The 17711-nt window shown below is 43.4% G+C and overlaps 1 protein-coding gene across 5 annotated transcripts in view; it reads left to right on the top strand.

The window, feature by feature from the left end:
• rab27a (RAB27A, member RAS oncogene family) overlaps positions 1 to 17711 on the top strand; it is a 141660-nt gene that overhangs the window by 120512 nt on the left and 3437 nt on the right. For all 5 annotated transcript variants that reach the window (XM_069910636.1, XM_069910639.1, XM_069910638.1 and 2 more), the window contains one exon: positions 3098 to 3221. In XM_069910636.1, the coding sequence (XP_069766737.1) occupies positions 3098 to 3221 (124 nt within the window). The remainder of the gene's footprint in view (positions 1 to 3097; positions 3222 to 17711) is intronic.

Genomic DNA, 17711 nt, shown 5'->3' with positions numbered 1-17711 from the left:
GGTGGATAGGGAGGACACATGGACCATCTGTGTGCAATCCTGTTATTTAGCCTTAATTTCATGCAGCCTATTGGTCTGAATCCAAATATTTGTTTGCTAAGGTGATTGGGGTTTGCCTGGTACCTGAGGTGGTCTGGATTCTGGCCTATTTCCAGCCTGTTGTTCAAGAAACGTGCCCGAGGCAACAAGAATTCCCCAGTCTCTGCATTAACTGGCAGCTCTCCCACCACCCTCATGGTCTCTTAGTTGTTCCAGCCTTCCACTCACCTTCTCCACTTGGTTCCTCAGCCAAATTATGCATCCTTCCAGGATGCCTGACCATTTCATTACATGTGGGATTGTAGAAATTGTCTGTTTAATGACAGATAGTCGTTACTTGGAGAAACTCTCTGATCTGTGCTGGACATCATGAAATCGCAGTATCAGAGCCCATGGAATTACAGGAAAGATATTAGAATGGGTGGAGTATTGGCTGATGGGCTGAAAGCAAAGGGTGGGAATAAAAGGATACTGTTCTGGTTGGTTGCCGGATACTAGTGGTCTTCCACAGGGGTCAGTGTTGGGGCCGCTTCTTTTTACAGTGAATATTGACGATTTAGATTATGGATTGAATGGTTTTGTGGCTAAATTTGCAGATGACACCAAGATAGGTGGTGGAGTAGGAAGTGTTGAAGAAACCGAAAGGTTGCAGAAAGACTTGGACAGTTTTGGAGAGTGGGTGAAGAAATAGCAGATGAGATACAATGTTGAGAAATGTACAGTTGTACATTTTGGAGAAGGAAATAAACAGAAAGATTATTATTTGGATGGGGAGAAAATTCAACATTCAGAAGTGCAAATGGACATGCGGGTCCTCGTGCAAGATATCCTAAAGGTTAAGCAGCAGGTTGGATCGTCAGTAAAGAAAGTGAATGCTATGTTGGCATTTCAAGAGGTGTTGATGAGGCACTGTGGGGCACTAGCGAGACTTCATTTGGAGAACTGTGTGCAGTTTTGGGCCCCTTATCTTAGAAGGGATGTAATGATGTTGGAGAGAGTACAGAGAAGATTTATCAGGATGATGAGGGCTAACACATGAGGTACATTTATTGGCTCTTGGACTGTACTCATTGAGTATAGAAGAATGAGAGGGGATCTCATAGAGACATTTTGAACGCTGAAAGGATTAGACAGAGTAGATGTGAAAAAGGTGTTTCCCTTGGTGGGTGAATCCAAGACAAGAGGGTACAGTCTTAGAATGAGAAGGTACCCATTTAAACAGAGATGAGGTGAAATATCTTCAGCCACAGGGTGGTGGATTTGTGGAATTCATTGCCACATACAGATGTAGTGGCCCGATCATTGGGGGTTTAAGGAGGAGATTGATAGGTATCTAATTAGTCAGGGTATCAAGGGATATGGGGAAAAGGCTGGAAATTGGAACTACATGTGAGAATGGTTTAGCTCAGGGTGGAGTTGTGGAGCAGACTCAATGGGTCGAATGGCCTATTTCGGTTGTGATTAGCTGCATCGTTAGATCCTGTCACTTTTCCCATGTTTGCAATAAATGAGTGGGTTTCTTTTTGCTGCCAAATCACAGAATTGCTGGAGGAGCTCAGCTGGTGTCGAGGAGAGTAAAGTTGCATTACTGATGTTTTGGGCCTGAGCCCTGGAAGGGTCAGTAATATATCTTTACCCGCTTTAGACACTGTGAGGCCAGCTGAGTTCCTCCTATGTTTGACTACAAGCACAGTGTCTGCAGACCGCTGCAGTTTCTGAACAGGTGTGGTGAGGAGGGAGTCGGATTGCAGGTCTGTGTTCCCATGGGCCTTCCAGAGGCCAGACTAGCACTGGGTCCCAAGGCCCAGGGCCCACTCCTGTGAACAAAACAGCTCATGGTGAAAGAGGTTTAATTGAATTAGTTTTGATGCAAGATCTTACACTTTAAAACCACTTTATGAAGGATTACCTGTGAAGAAAGGTAAGCAGATTTCATTTGAGGTTACCCACAAATTAGAGGAATAACTCCTTGCATCCATCTTAGCACTATCCAACCAGACTTCTCCAATTTCCGTTAACTCCCCTCCTCCAGTCTCTCTCGCTCCCTATCCCTCTACATCCCCTTCCCCTCTTTCTCCTATCGGAGAACGCCCCTTCGCAGCCCTCTTTCCCAATCACATGTCAATTGTTTTCTCCTCTACCCTCCCGCCTGTATCCACCTGTCCACCCATTAACCTTTGCCCCTTCCCCTTCCTCCCTCCTCTCCTCCTGAGGAAGGCGGACTGTCTGATTTTGATTATTGGCCACACAGTAGCCTGGGCCTGCAGAGTGACAAGCCCATGGACCATGCGTCACTGTCAGTGTTAACTAGAAGCCGCCGAAGTGTGGAATGCTCAGAGCTCACTTCTTGCTGGTAAATTTCACTACCAGTAAGTGATGACTCTGCCGTGCCCGCAGGAAAAAGCATCTCAGGGATGTATATGTTGTCGTGCATGAACTCTGACAGTAAAGCTGAAACCTAAAGAGTATAAAATCATCGCGAGTGAAACACGGAAGTCTGCAGATGGTGTGATTATAGAAATAGGAGCAGGAGTTGGCCATCCGACCCGTCGAGCCTGCCCTGCCCTGCCCTGCCATTCAGTGAAATCATGGCTGATTTGATGGCGGGCTTTTCTCCATCTTCCTGTCTTTTCTCCATATCCCTTCATTCCCCTACGATAAAACTCTATCCAACCTTGTTTTAAGTGTAAACACCACAGTGCTGGAGGAACTCAGCATGTCTCGCAGGGTCCAGAGGAGGACCATTCCCTGAGGAAGGCTCAGACCTGAAACGTTGGTCATGAATATGCTTGCCTCCTATGGGAGCTGTGAGACCTGCTGAGTTTCTCCAGCACTTCTCTGTTTTTACTTTAATATAAAATCATCTCACTTTTTATTTTAAGAAGAAAAATATTGTTAAGCCAGTGGTGTCTGGTATTAGAGTGTCCTTTCCAAGAGGTATTCCATGGAGAGGCAGTTGATGCGATTTCTGGCTTCTCACCTGCACAAGGGGATGATGCTTTCCTCTGAACAGCGGGTCTTATCCACAATGGTTGTGATTCTCTTTTATAAATTTCAGGCCAGCTTCAGATGCACGCATATTGTGAAAACCCAGATATCGTCTTGTGCGGCAACAAGTGTGACTTAGAGGATCAGAGGGTGGTGAAAGAAGAGGATGCAAAAGAGTTGGCAGAAAAATATGGGTGAGTGTGTAATGACGGGTGAGTGTGAAATGTTTGTGTGTAATGGTGGGTCAGTGTGTAATGGTGGGTCAGTGTGAAACATGTAATGGTGGGTGAGTGTGAAACGTGTAATGGTGGGTCAGTGCAAAATGTGTGTATAACGGTGGGTGAGTGTGAAACGTGTGTAATAGTGGGTCCGTGTGAAATGTGTGTAACAGTAGGTGAGTGTGAAACGTGTATGTAATGATGGGTCAGTGTGAAATGTTTGTGTGTTACAATGGGACAGGATGAAACATGTAATGGTGGGTCAGTGTGAAATGTGTGTGTGTAATGGTGGGTCAATGCAAAATGTGTGTGCAATGGTGGGTCAGTGCAAAATGTGTGTGTAACGGTGGGTCAGTGCAAAACGTGTGTGTGTAACGGTGGGTCAGTGTGAAATATGTTTGTAACGGTGGGTCAGTGAAAAGTGTGTGTTTAATGGTGGGTGAGTGTGAAGCGTGTATATGATGGGTCAGTGTGAAACGTGTGTGTGTAATGATGGGTCAGTGCGAAACGTGTGTGTGTAATGGTGGGTCAGTGTGAAATGTGTGCACATAATGATGGGTTCCTGAACTGAATCTACAACAACCCTCGTGTGATGGGGAGGTTTTGTGCCCAGAAAACAGTCTTTGTTGCAATTTTTCACGATGCTAAGCCCCTTCCCTGCACAGTTACATGTTTAATGATTTACTTTTATTCCACATAAACTCTGCCAGAGCAGATCTTATTCCATATCTCACATTTCTGGAGACTGATGGGTGCTGTACTGTCCAGTGCAGAAACCCGACGGGAAGGAATCACAAAGCCTCGTGTTCAAACAGAGCATTGAAGAAAGAGCAGGTTAATCAGCAGAGAACTTGGTTAGAGAAACAATTCCTCCCCTTTCTGAGAATCTGCTGCAAATGAGTCGTTAATTCAATTTAATATTTCCAAACAAGTTCTAAAAGCTGTAAAGTAGGAATAGAATCAAAAGACTTTTGGATTGTACGGAGGATTTTAAAAGAAAATTTAGTCATACAGCACAGTAACAGGACATTTCGGCCCATGAGCCCGTCCGCCAAATTTATACCCCATTAACCCACAACCCCCGGTACATTTTGAACAGAGGGAGGAAACTGGAACCCTTGGGGAGAACCCGCGCAGACACGGGGAGAACGTACAAACTCCTTACAGACAGCGCAAGATTCGAACCTTGGTCCCGATCACTAATGCTGTAGTGGTGTTGAGCTGTAGCGGCGTTGCTGTGCCTCCCCAAATTTCCTGGTCAATTAGATTCCCCCTGCCTGAGTTGCTCACAAAAGAGTCTGGAAAAACAACCAACTGAAAAACCTCACAAAGATAAGCGTATACAGAGCCGTTGTCATACCCACACTCCTGTTCGGCTCCGAATCATGGGTCCTCTACCGGCACCACCTACGGCTCCTAGAACGCTTCCACCAGCGTTGTCTCCGCTCCATCCTCAACATCCATTGGAGCGCTTTCATCCCTAACGTCGAAGTACTCGAGATGGCAGAGGTCGACAGCATCGAGTCCACGCTGCTGAAGATCCAGCTGCGCTGGATGGGTCACGTCTCCTGAATGGAGGACCATCGCCTTCCCAAGATCGTGTTATATGGCGAGCTCTCCACTGGCCACCGTGACAGAGGTGCACCAAAGAAAAGGTACAAGGACTGCCTAAAGAAATCTCTTGGTGCCTGCCACATTGACCACCGCCAGTGGGCTGATAACGCCTCAAACCGTGCATCTTGGCGCCTCACAGTTTGGCGGGCAGCAACCTCCTTTGAAGAAGACCGCAGAGCCCACCTCACTGACAAAAGGCAAAGGAGGAAAAACCCAACACCCAACCCCAACCAACCAATTTTCCCCTGCAACCGCTGCAACCGTGTCTGCCTGTCCCGCATCGGACTTGTCAGCCACAAACGAGCCTGCAGCTGACGTGGACTTTTTACCCCCTCCATAAATCTTCGTCCGCGAAGCCAAGCCAAAGAAAAAAAAAAGAAGAGACGCAGTGAATAGAGTCAGAGAGTATGGAACAGGCCCATCAGCCCAGCTCCTTCCTGCTGCCCAAGGTGGCATTCTGGGCCAGTCTTTGTCCGTGCGTGCACCTGTCCAGATGTTGGCTGCATGTTGGAATGATGCCCTGACAGGAGGTGGACAGCCTTCGCCTGGTCACTGCCGTGCACAGAGGGCAGGTTTCGAGCAGGAACTACTTGGCTCCACAACTGCTCTGCTATTTATTGATGAGTTAGACCAGTGGTTCTCAACCTTCTTCTTCCCACTCACATCCCACGTTAAGTAATCCCTGTGCCATTAGTACTCTGTGATTAGTAAGGGATTGCTTAAGGTGGGATGTGAGTGGGAAGGGAAGGTTGAGAATCACTGCTCTAGATCTAATTGTTACTGAAATACTTTGAGAAAAATTGTCATTGGCTCATTCCCTTTGGAGTTCTGAAACCGTGCACATAATGAGTCAATGAGGTATGATTAAAACTTTTTCTTTCCACCCACATCCCACCTTAAGCAATCCCTTACTAATCACAGAGCACTGATACTTAAAAGTGGGATGTGCATGGAAAGAAAAAGGTTGAGACCCACTGGGTTGGACCCTCAACTCTGCATGTTCGTCTGCCCACCCCTCCTCTGTTTACTCATTATCAATCTACCAATGTCTTAAACATATTTCAAGACTGAACCGTCGGTTCTGTATTTTTATCGTTGCTATAAAAAGGACACAGCTTGAACTGTGAGCTTCTCCAGCGTCGGATCTGTCTTTAATTTAACCGTGATGTCTGCAAATTTTCATGTTTTACTTTGAAGACTCCGCTCCTTCTATCCCCGGAGGAAGTGGGCTGTAACCTCGAGAAAACACTTCAATTTGTTTCTTTTGCAAAAGAATTCAAGATTCTTTTATTGTCATGTAATAAAACAGAACATGTAATATTACACAAAATTTCCTTCAGCTTTGCTGTAAGGCAATCAAAGAGTCACCTTTAACATCGCCTGATGAGAGTGTGCCCCCCCCCCCCGAGTCGCCGAGTGTCCATGGGTTCGCCTCCAGCCCTCCCTCCACAGTCGCATCGACTCCAGATCCATAGGCTGCCTGAGTCCCAGATCTGAACCTCCGATGCGATCAGGAAGCCGTCAGCACCCGAGGCCCTCAGCCTTTCTTGCCCTCAGCTCCCTCTCAAATCTGATGCCTGGTTGCCATGAACCAGCTTGTGTGGGTCCATCAACTATGAGCCCCTTGCTAGTTCACTGCTGTGGTCACTGGTCACCGTCCTGTAGATCATCTGCTCCTTCTCACCGGGGGGTGGGGAGTGTGTTCTCCCCATTTCTAGTGCCCTGCCTGCACCGGTCCACTGCTCCCCCGGACTCTGCAACCCCTCATTGTTGCTGCCGAGCACAGGCACCACCATCTTGACCGTCGGGTCCTTAAACAAATGATACGGAGCCATCGATGTTAGGATCAGGCAGTTGGTCCCTTTACATTTCAACAGTGACCCCCAATTATCATAGAATCATGGAGTTTTACAGCAAAGGAAACAGGCCCTTTGGCCCATCTTGCCCTTGCTAACCAAGTTCCACTTGTCTCCATTTGACCACTATCCCTCAAAACCTTTCCCATCCACGTACCTGTCTAATTGTCCCCACATCTGCCACATCCTCTAGCATCTTGTTCCGCACACCCTCTATGTGAAGAAGGTTCCCCTCAGGTCCCCATTAAACCTTTCCCCACTCACCTTAAAATGAATTTAAGAAGTTTGTGACGTGGTCATGACGATAAATTCTGATTCTGATTAAACGTATGCCCTTGAGTTTTATATTCCTTGTCTCACCTTCCACTGGAAACAATTTCCTGCCTCCAACTTATCTATCCCTTTCATAAATGTATGCGTTCCTATAAGATCCACTCACATTCTGAATTCCAGAGAGTATAGTCCCAGACAACTCAGTCCCAGACACTGTGATTGTAGAAAAGCACAGACGCTGCACCCTGCTAGACCTGCTGGGCTCCTCCAACATTTCTGTGTTTTGACCACCCGCAGTTGTGGCCTCACCAGGACCCTGTACAGTAGCGGCAGAACCTCCCTGCTCTTAAATTTTATCCCTCCAGCAGTGAAGCCAACATTCCATTTCCTTTCTCAGTACCTGCTGCACCCACAAACCATCCTTTTGCGATTCATGCATGTGCCCTCCCATGTCCGTCTGCACAGCCACTGAAATAATAATCTTAGGTTCCATTTTTCTTTCCAAAGTGGATGACCTCACATTTTTTTTTTTTATTTTTTTTTTTTATTTTTTATTTTTTATTTTTTTCACACCATAAATCACAATAGCCATGATATACACTTTTTCTTTTCCACACATTTACAGTGACTTTTTCTCCCTCCCCCCTCCCTCCTCCCAAGCCACCCCCCCATCCCCCCCCCCCTCTCATCCATTTTAGTTATACAATCTAGGTTGCATTAATTCAGTTAGACAATGTTGTCATTCAACAAAAATACACCAGAAATTCTACTGAGTCCATTCTTTTCTTCTCTTCTCCTTCCATCAACTTAGGTAATGTTTGTTCCCGGTAGGTTTTCGCTATTGTATTTAATGTAAGGCTCCCATACTTGTTCGAATATTTCAATATTATTTCTTAAACTATATGTTATTTTTTCTAATGGAATACATTTATTCATTTCTATATACCATTGTTGTATTTTCAAATTATCTTCCAATTTCCAGGTTGACATAATACATTTTTTTGCTACAGCTAGGGCTATCTTAACAAATCTTTTTTGTGCATCCTCCAAGTCAATTCCAAATTCTTTATTTTTTATGTTACTTAGGAGAAAGATCTCTGGATTCTTTGGTATATTGTTTTCTGTTATTTTATTTAATATCTGATTGAGATCATCCCAAAATTTTTCTACTCTCTCACATGTCCAGATTGCATGAATTGTTGTTCCCCTTTCTTTTTTACATCGAAAACATCTATCAGATACTGTTGGGTCCCATTTATTTAACTTTTGCGGTGTAATGTATAGTCTGTGTAACCAATTATATTGTATCATACGCAGCCTCGTATTTATTGTATTTCTCATCGTTCCAGAGCATAACTTCTCCCATGTTTCCTTTTTTATCTTTATATTTAAATCTTGTTCCCATTTTTGTTTAGTTTTACCATTTGTTTCCTCATTTTCCTTTTCTTGCAGTTTAATATACATATTTTTTATAAATCTTTTGATTAACATTGTATCTGTAATCACATATTCAAGGTTACTTCCCTCTGGTAAACTCAAGTTGCTTCCTAATTTATCTTTCAAGTAGGATCTCAGTTGGTAATATGCCAGCGCTGTATCTCCCGTTATATTGTACTTATCTCTCATTTGTTCAAAGGATAAGAATCTACTTCCTGAAAAACAATTTTCTATTCTTTTAATCCCTTTTTTTCCCCATTTTCTAAAGGCAAGGTTGTCTATTGTAAAAGGGAGTAGCTTATTTTGCGTCAATATTAGTTTTGGTATTTGGTAATTTATTTTATTTCTTTCTACATGAATCTTCTTCCATATATTGAGGAGATGGTGTAATACTGGAGAAGTTCTATGTTGTACCAATTTTTCGTCCCATTTATATAATATGTGTTCAGGTATCTTTTCCCCTATTTTATCTAATTCTAGTCTCGTCCAGTCTGGTTTTTCCCTTGTTTGATAAAAATCTGATAGGTACCTTAATTGTGCGGCTCTATAATAATTTTTGAAGTTTGGCAATTGTAAGCCTCCTTGTTTATACCATTCTGTTAATTTGTCTAGTGCTATCCTCGGTTTCCCCCCTCTCCATAAAAATCTCCTTATTATTTTCTTTAACTCTTTGAAGAATTTTTCTGTCAGTTGTATTGGCAATGCCTGAAATAAGTATAGTATCCTTGGAAAAATGTTCATTTTAATACAGTTTATCCTTCCTATCAGTGTTAGTGGTAGCTCTTTCCAATGCTCTAAATCGTCCTGTAATTTTTTCATTAGTGGATTGTAATTGAGTTTATATAATTGGCCTAGATTTTTGTTTATTTGCACACCTAGGTATCTTATTGCCTGCGTTTGCCATCTGAATGGGGATTCCTCCTTAAATTTTGAGAAATCCGCGTTATTCATAGGCATTGCTTCACTTTTATTTACGTTTATCTTGTATCCCGACACTTCTCCATATTCCTTCAATTTCTTATATAGTTCTTTTATTGCTAGTTCTGGTTCTGTTAAGTACACTATCACATCATCCGCAAACAGACTGATTTTATATTCCCTGTCTTTTATTTTTATTCCTTTTATATTATTATCTCTTCTTATCGATTCTGCTAGTGGTTCTATAGCTAGCGCAAACAATAATGGTGATAGTGGGCATCCCTGCCGCGTTGACCTGCTTAAGTTAAATTGCTTTGATACATGTCCATTTACTGTCACTTTCGCTAACGGTCCCTTATATAATGCTTTAATCCAATTAATATACTTCTCTGGTAAACTGAATTTTTGCAATACTTTGAACAAGTAATTCCATTCTACTCTGTCGAAGGCCTTCTCTGGGTCTAAAGCAACTGCTACTGCCGGTGCTTTATTTCCTTCTACTGCATGAATTAAGTTAATAAATTTACAAATATTGTCTGTTGTGCGTCTTTTTTTGATAAATCCAGTTTGGTCTAAATTTACCATTTTCGGTACCTGTTCTGCTAATCTGTTCGCTAATAGTTTAGCTATTATCTTATAATCTGTGTTTAGCAAAGATATTGGTCTATATGACGCTGGTGAGAGTGGATCTTTCCCTTGTTTTAGTATCACTGTAATTATTGCTGTTTTACATGAATCTGGTAAGTTTTGTGTCTCATCAATCTGGTTGATTACATCCAGGAGGGGCGGTATTATTAGGTCTTTAAATGTTTTGTAGAATTCTATTGGGAGTCCATCCTCTCCTGGTGTCTTATTATTTGGTAAATTTTTTATTATCTCTTGTATTTCTACTGTTCCAAATGGTTCTGTTAATTTATTTTGTTCCTCTATTTGTAGTTTTGGTAGTTCAATTTTAGTCAAAAATTCATCTATTTTCCCTTCTTTCCCTTCGTTTTCGGTTCGGTATAATTGTTCATAGAATTCTCTAAAGTTTTCCTTAATTTCTTTTGGATTATATGTAATTTGTTTGTCTTTTTTCCTTGTTGCCAATACCATTTTCTTAGTTTGCTCTGTCTTAAGCTGCCATGCTAGGATTTTGTGTGTTTTTTCCCCTAGTTCATAATATTTCTGTTTTGTCTTCATTATATTCTTCTCCACCTTATATGTTTGTAATGTTTCATATTTTATTTTTTTATCCGCCAATTCTCTTCTTTTGGTTGTATCTTCCTTTATTGCTAATTTTTTTTCTATGTTTATTATTTCCCTTTCCAACTGCTCTGTTTCCTGATTATAGTCCTTCTTCATCTTGGTTGCATAACTTATTATTTGCCCTCTAATGAATGCTTTCATTGCGTCCCATAGTATAAACTTATCTTCCACTGATTCCGTATTTACTTCAAAGTACATTTTTAATTGTTTTTCAATAAATTCTCTAAAATCCTGTCTTTTAAGTAGCATGGGGTTTAATCTCCATCTATACATTCTTGGAGGGATGTCTTCTAGCTCTATTGCCAATAACAGGGGTGAGTGGTCCGATAATAGTCTAGCTTTATATTCCGTTTTCCTAACTCTCCCTTGTATGTGGGCTGATAACAGGAATAGGTCTATCCTTGAGTATGTTTTATGTCTAGTCGAGTAGTATGAGTATTCCTTTTCTTTTGGGTTTTGTTTCCTCCATATGTCCACAAGTTTCATTTCTTGCATTGATTTATTTATAAATTTGGTTACTTTGTTCTTCCTGTTAATTTTTTTCCCCGTTTTATCCATATTTGGATCCAAATTCAGATTGAAATCCCCTCCTATTAGTATGTTCCCTTGCGTATTAGCTACCTTCAAAAAGATATCTTGCATAAACTTTTGATCTTCTTCGTTAGGTGAATATATATTAAGTAGATTCCAAAGCTCTGAATATATCTGACATTTTATCATAACATATCTCCCTGCTGGATCTATTATTTCCTCTTCTATTTTAAATGGCACATTTTTGCTAATTAATATAGCCACTCCTCTTGCTTTTGAATTATACGATGCTGCTGTTACATGTCCTACCCAATCTCTCTTTAATTTCTTGTGCTCCAATTCAGTTAAATGTGTTTCTTGGACAAATGCTATATCTATTTTTTCCTTTTTCAGTAAATTTAGTAGTTTCTTCCTTTTAATTTGGTTATGTATTCCATTAATATTTAGAGTCATATAGTTCAGCGTAGCCATTTTATATTTTGTTTATCTTCTCTTTCCGTTTTTCCATCATTACCTTTCCTCCTTTTCCATTTCTGTTTTCTTATTTTCAACTCTTTACCAGACAACATTCCTACAACATCCAACATTTTCCTTATTCTCCTATTTCTATCTTCTTTATCCCCAATCTCCCCTTCCCCTCCTGAGTTGCCCTTTATCCCTTGTCGGACAACCACATCTCCCCTCTCCATTTGGATTTGCGAATCCACTCGCAAGCGTCAACTGATTTTGCAGTGACCGCTCTTTTCCCCCCACCCAGCCCCCCCCAGAAAAGATTTCGTTTTTTATATGTCACAAAGGTCACTCTTTTAGTTCCCTCCTTATTCTCTCTATTCCATTACCTTCCCTTGTTAATTCTTGTCTATACTTTCTATGTTTTCCTCTAATTACAGATACTTTCACATATGCCCATTGTCTCTATTCACTCTTATACCTCTTTACCCGCATACATATCAATCGTGGTCATTTTTACCCTCCTTACCCGTCTTCATCCCTCAGTCTATTTTTGTCTTTACCCACATACATATCAATCGTGATAATTTTTGCTCTCATTACCCGTCTTCATCCCTCAGTCTATTTTTGTAATTGTTCTGCAAATTTTCGTGCTTCTTCTGGATCCGAGAATAGTCTGTTTTGTTGTCCTGGGATAAATATTTTCAATACCGCAGGATGCTTCAGTGTAAATTTATATCCTTTCTTCCATAAAATCGCTTTTGCTGCATTGAACTCTTTTCTCTTCTTTAGGAGTTCAAAGCTTATATCTGGATAAATGAAGATTTTTTGCCCTTTATACTCCAGTGGTTTGTTGCCCTCTCTTACTTTTTCCATTGTCTTCTCCAGTACCTTTTCTCTTGTAGTATATCTTAGGAATTTTACTACAATAGATCTTGGTTTTTGTTGTGGTTGTGGTTTAGGGGCCAATGCTCTATGTGCCCTTTCTATTTCCATTTCTTGCTGTAGTTCTGGACATCCTAGGGCCTTAGGGATCCATTCTTTTATAAACTCCCTCATATTCTTGCCTTCTACATCTTCCTTGAGGCCCACTATCTTTATGTTATTTCTTCTGTTATAATTTTCCATTATATCTATTTTTTGGGCTAGTAATTCTTGTGTCTCTTTAGTTTTTTTATTAGATTCCTCCAATTTCTTTTTTAAGTCTTCTACCTCCATTTCTGCTGCTATTGCCCGTTCTTCCATCTTGTCCATTTTTTTCCCCATTTCTGTTAAGGTCATATCCATTTTATTTATTTTCTTTTCTGTGTTGTTTATTCTTCTTCTTAAATCATTGAATTCCTGTGTTTGCCATTCTTTAAATGACTCCATGTATCCTCTAACAAGAGCAAGTACCTCCTTTACCTTGCCTATCTTTTCTTCTTCTATTTCCCTGTACTCTTCCTCTTCCTCTTCTTCTTCCTCTAGGTTGACCATCTGTTGTTTCTTTGCTGCCCTTTCCTCCTCTTCTTTCTTGTTTCTATTGTCTTCTGTGGTCTCTTCTTGCTGCAGGTGTTCTGCAGCTGTCGTTGCCGGCTGTGGAGATCGACTCCCCAGCTGGTCCCCCCTCCCGTCGGTGTGTTTTTTTGTATGCACATCGTGCATGCGCGAGGAGTCGCGCATGCGCGGTTGCGCATTTTTACTCGGCTCTGTGAGCCATTGTTGTAGTTCTCTTTCTACCGACCTGAGGTAGTGGGGTCTTCTCTCCACAGCGGGCTTCTTCGGACAGGTAAGGCCTTCACCTTTTTCCTCCGTTGTCTTCTCTTCCTCTTTTCTTTCCGTTGATTTTGATTTTTCTCCTTTTGTCTCCATCTTCTTTCCACCTTTATACTCACTTTTCTTTAACTTGTATTTCTGTGCCTTTGTATTTTCTCTTGTTTTTCCCGACTTTTCTGGAGAGGGCTGGAGTTCACCGTCCGGCCACTACTCCATCACGTGACTCCCTCCGACCTCACATTTTCTGACGTTGTTCTCCATCAGCCAGACCCTTGCCCACTCGGTAAATATGTGAGGCTGGAGAGGCCCCTCTGCTGCAACAACCAAGACCTCTGGGTGGGCAGCCACAATAGCGACTCCTCCTATCACCTCCGACATGTCTGCCCAGACCCCACTGCCCTGCAAGGATAGCAACTGATGTCTGGAAGCTGTAGATACCTAGACACTGCAGGCGTCTGGAGCCTGGCCTCCGTCTGGCATTCGTCTGACGGCAGATAAATGCAGATCGCTCTGTGTTAAGGCTGACGTAGTGAGAGGGACATTACACTCTGCAAGCTGTAGTGGGAAGAGACAGCAGACACTGATGTCTGGAGCAAAGACAAATTGTTGGGGGTCTCAACTGGACAGGCAGGGGCTCCCTGTGTGGTAACTGAGGTGTGGAGAGGATGCGGGAGGTGGGTGGAACCAGGGGAGGGGAGATAATGGACAGATGGATCCCAGTGAGAGAGAGAAGGAAGGAGACAGGCTGGCAGGTAAAAGCAGAAGACAGTAAGGACATCAGATCTGGGAGACTGATGGGGAGGGACCTAGATGAGGAGGGATGGTGGTAGGTGGGGATGGTGGGGGAGGGTATGGACCCAGATGGGAGAGATGGAGGTAGGTGGGGGAGGGGATGAGATGCAGTGGAATCAGGTGTGGAATGGGCAGGAAGAATCTGGGTGGTGGGTGTGGAGAGGGAGAGACCCGGGGGGGGTGTGTGTAAGGGAGAGAAGTTGGGTAGGGGTGGAGAGAACCGGGGAGGGGGGTGGGGGAGAGAGCATGTGGGGGTAGGGGTGGAGAGAACGGGGGGGGGGTGGAAGAGAGAATGTGGGGCTAGAGTTGGAGAGACCCAGGGAGGGGGTGTGTGTGAGGGAGAGAAGGTGGGGATAGGGGTGGAGGAGAGAGAAGGTGGTGATTGGGGTGGAGAGAACCGGTGGGGGGGGGGGGGTGGGAGAGAGAGTAGGTAGGGGTAGAGGTGGAGGGAGGTAGAATCAGGGTTTTAGGTATGGAGAGGGAGAGAACTGGAGAGGAGGGGTATGTGAGGGAGACAAGGTGTGGGGGTAGGGTTGGAGAGACTCAGGGAGGGGGTGTGTGAGAGGGAGAGAAGGTGGGGGTAGGGGTGGAGGAGAGAGAAGGTGGTGGTAGGGGTGGAGAGAACTGGGGATGGTGAAGGGATAGGTTGGAATAAGGGAGAACGGAACTATCTCTCTCTAAAGGAGTAAAATTTAACTTCTAAAATTATTCTTTTGAAGATAATTCTGTATTCATTTAGTGTGGATGAATACTAAACACCAGAGGATGTCTGTACAAAGTGAAGGGAGGGAAGTTTCGGGGAGACAACAGGGGTCAGGTTTTTTTTTACAGAGAGATGTGGGTCACTGGGATGCCTTTGCTGGGGCTGGTGGTGGAGGCTGGAACAATATGATAATTTAAATGACTCTTAGACAGACACATGGATGGAAGAAAAATCGAGGGTTATGAGAGTGAGGCAGGGAAGGGTTAGATTGTTGTGGAGTCGGGTTACAGGGGAGGCCAAATTGTGGGCCGAAGGGTCTGGATTGCGCTGGACTGAAATGAACTTTAGCACTCGGATACATTTCGGGGAGTGCCAGTGGAAGGAATTTCCCTCCAATTACTTGACAAATATTTTGTAGGTGTGTCCTCCAGGAAAGCTGAACCACCTGCAAAACGAAACTCAACCTGATCCCAAATGTTCAGGTACCAGAGTTAGAGATCTCTCTGTAGAACTGCAGAGGAGGGTGAAGGCTTAGAAAGGGAAGGCAATGGGCTGTATGACCTGAATCCATTAGAGTGTGATGTGTTGAGACTGAAGAAGGTGCCGAAAGCCCCTGAACGCCAAAGCTGAGCAGTGAGCACTCGTGTGATCTCCGCAAACCACATTGTAAAAACACGACACTGGAGGAACCAGCGGGTCAAGCAGCATCTTTTATCCAGCAAAGATTAAGGTGCAGAACCAACGGTCCGGGCGCCTGCCGACATTTTGCTCATTCCTTGATGAAGGAACCGTTGGTTCTGTAGATAAAGTCCCGTTGTCTGACCTGCTGAGTTTCTCCAGCTTCGTGTTTTTACTTCAACCACAGTGTCTGCAGACGTTCGTGCTTTAAAATCTCTAATTCCCGGAGCTTGCATTGGCCATGCAGTTTGTGGGCCTGACTGAATCAGGCTTTACTGCTGGCTGGTGGGCGCTAACCTGAAACTGATCGTCTCCCACTGCTTGTGGGATATGACTAAGCATGTGGGTGGTGTTGGACGTCACTTGCAGACACGTTTGTCAGTGTGTCCAGGCAGGGAAAGAACTGTTTATCACCTCGCAAAATCAGAATGATTGTTCTGAACATGTGTCACAAAATCTGGTGTCTTGTGATAGCAGCTTTGTGCACTACAGGTGAAAAAATTGCTATATATTTCATTTCGATAAATACAATATCTAAAAATAAATCAATTAAGGCAAACCAAGAAAGGACGTACACGGTGAATGGTCGGGCACTGAGGAGTGCGGTAGAACAGAGGGATCTGGGGGAATACAGATACATCTTTCCCTGAAAGTGGTGTCACAGGTGGATAGGGTTGTAAAGAGAGATTTTGGCATATTGACCTTCATAAATCAAAGTATTGAGTACAGGAGCTGGAATGTTATGGTAAAATTGTACAAGACATTGGTGAGGCCAAAGTTTGAGGATTGTGTGCAGTTGTGGTCACCTAACTTCAGGAAAGATATCAATAAGATAGAAAGAATGCAATGAAGATTTACTAGGATGTTTCCTGGACTTCAGGAACTGAATTACAGGGAAAGGTTAAATGAGTTAGGACTTTATTCCCTGGAGCATAGAAAATGAGGGGAGATTTGATAGAGGTATTTAAAATTATGAGAGGGACAGAGTAAATGTAGGTCGGCTTTTCTCTCTGAGGGTGGGTGAGATACAAACCAGAAAACATGGGTTAAGGGTGAAAGGGGAAAAGTTTAGGGGGAACATGAGGGGGAACTTCTTAACTCAAAGAGGGGAATGGGGAGAGTGTGAAATGAGCTTCCAGCTGAAGTGGTGAATACAGGTTCAATTCTAATATTTAAGAAGAATTTGGACAGGTTCATGAATGGGAGAGGTCTGGAGGGATATGGACTGGGCAGAATAATAGTTTGCCCAGACAAGAAGGGCCAAATGGACCTGTTCTGTGCTGTAATATATGGTTCATTTAGTACAAAACAAGAGAAAAAGAGTGTCTGTGGTTCATTGTTCATTCAGAAATCTGATGGTGGGGGGGAAGAAGCTATTTCTGTACCATTGGGTGTTCGTCTTCAGGCTCCTGCATCTCCTTCCTATGTGATGGGCACGGCCTGGATGGTGAGGGTCCTTCAGGATAGGTGCTGCTTTCTTGAGACACTACGTCCTGTGGAGTGAAGATGGAACCGGTCAAGTTCACAATTCTTTCACCTTTTCCTGTACTGTGCTTTGACACCTCCATACCAGGCAGTGATGCAACCAGTCAGAATGCTCTTCACGGTTCACGCAAGAGTCTTTGGTGACGTACCAAATCTCCTCAAACTCCTCAGAAAGTTTATCCACTGCCGAGCCTTCTTCGTGATTGCATCGACGTGGAGGCTCCAGGACAAATCCTTGGAGATGTTGACCCCCAGGAATTTGAAGTTCTTGGCCATCTCCACTACTGAGCCCTCGATGAGGACTTGTTTGTGTTCCCCTGACTTCCTCTTCCTGAAGTCCACATCATTTCCTTGGTTTTGTTAACGTTGAGTACAAGGTTGTCAACTTAACCAGCTGACCTATCTTACTCCAGTATAGTTTCTTACTGCCGTCTATGATTCTACCGATGACCCCGGTGTCATCAACTAATTTGTAGATAGTATTTGATTGTGCCTGGCCAGACAGTCATGGGTGTCGAGTGAGTAGAGCAGTGGGCTGAGCACACATCCTTGGGGTGCACCTGTGTTGATCGTCAGTGAGGAGGAGATGTTGTTACTGATCCGCACTGACTGTGGTCTCCGATGAGGATCAGCTGTAGACGGTGGTGCAGAGACCCAGGGTTTGGAGCTTTTTGACCAGCCCTGAGGGGATGATGGCGTTAAAAGTTTGGTTTCGTTTGTTGTCAG

Source organism: Narcine bancroftii, chromosome 14 (assembly GCF_036971445.1).
Source record: "Narcine bancroftii isolate sNarBan1 chromosome 14, sNarBan1.hap1, whole genome shotgun sequence".
Lineage (NCBI taxonomy): Eukaryota > Metazoa > Chordata > Chondrichthyes > Torpediniformes > Narcinidae > Narcine > Narcine bancroftii.
This window is presented reverse-complemented; position numbering and strand designations above follow the sequence as displayed.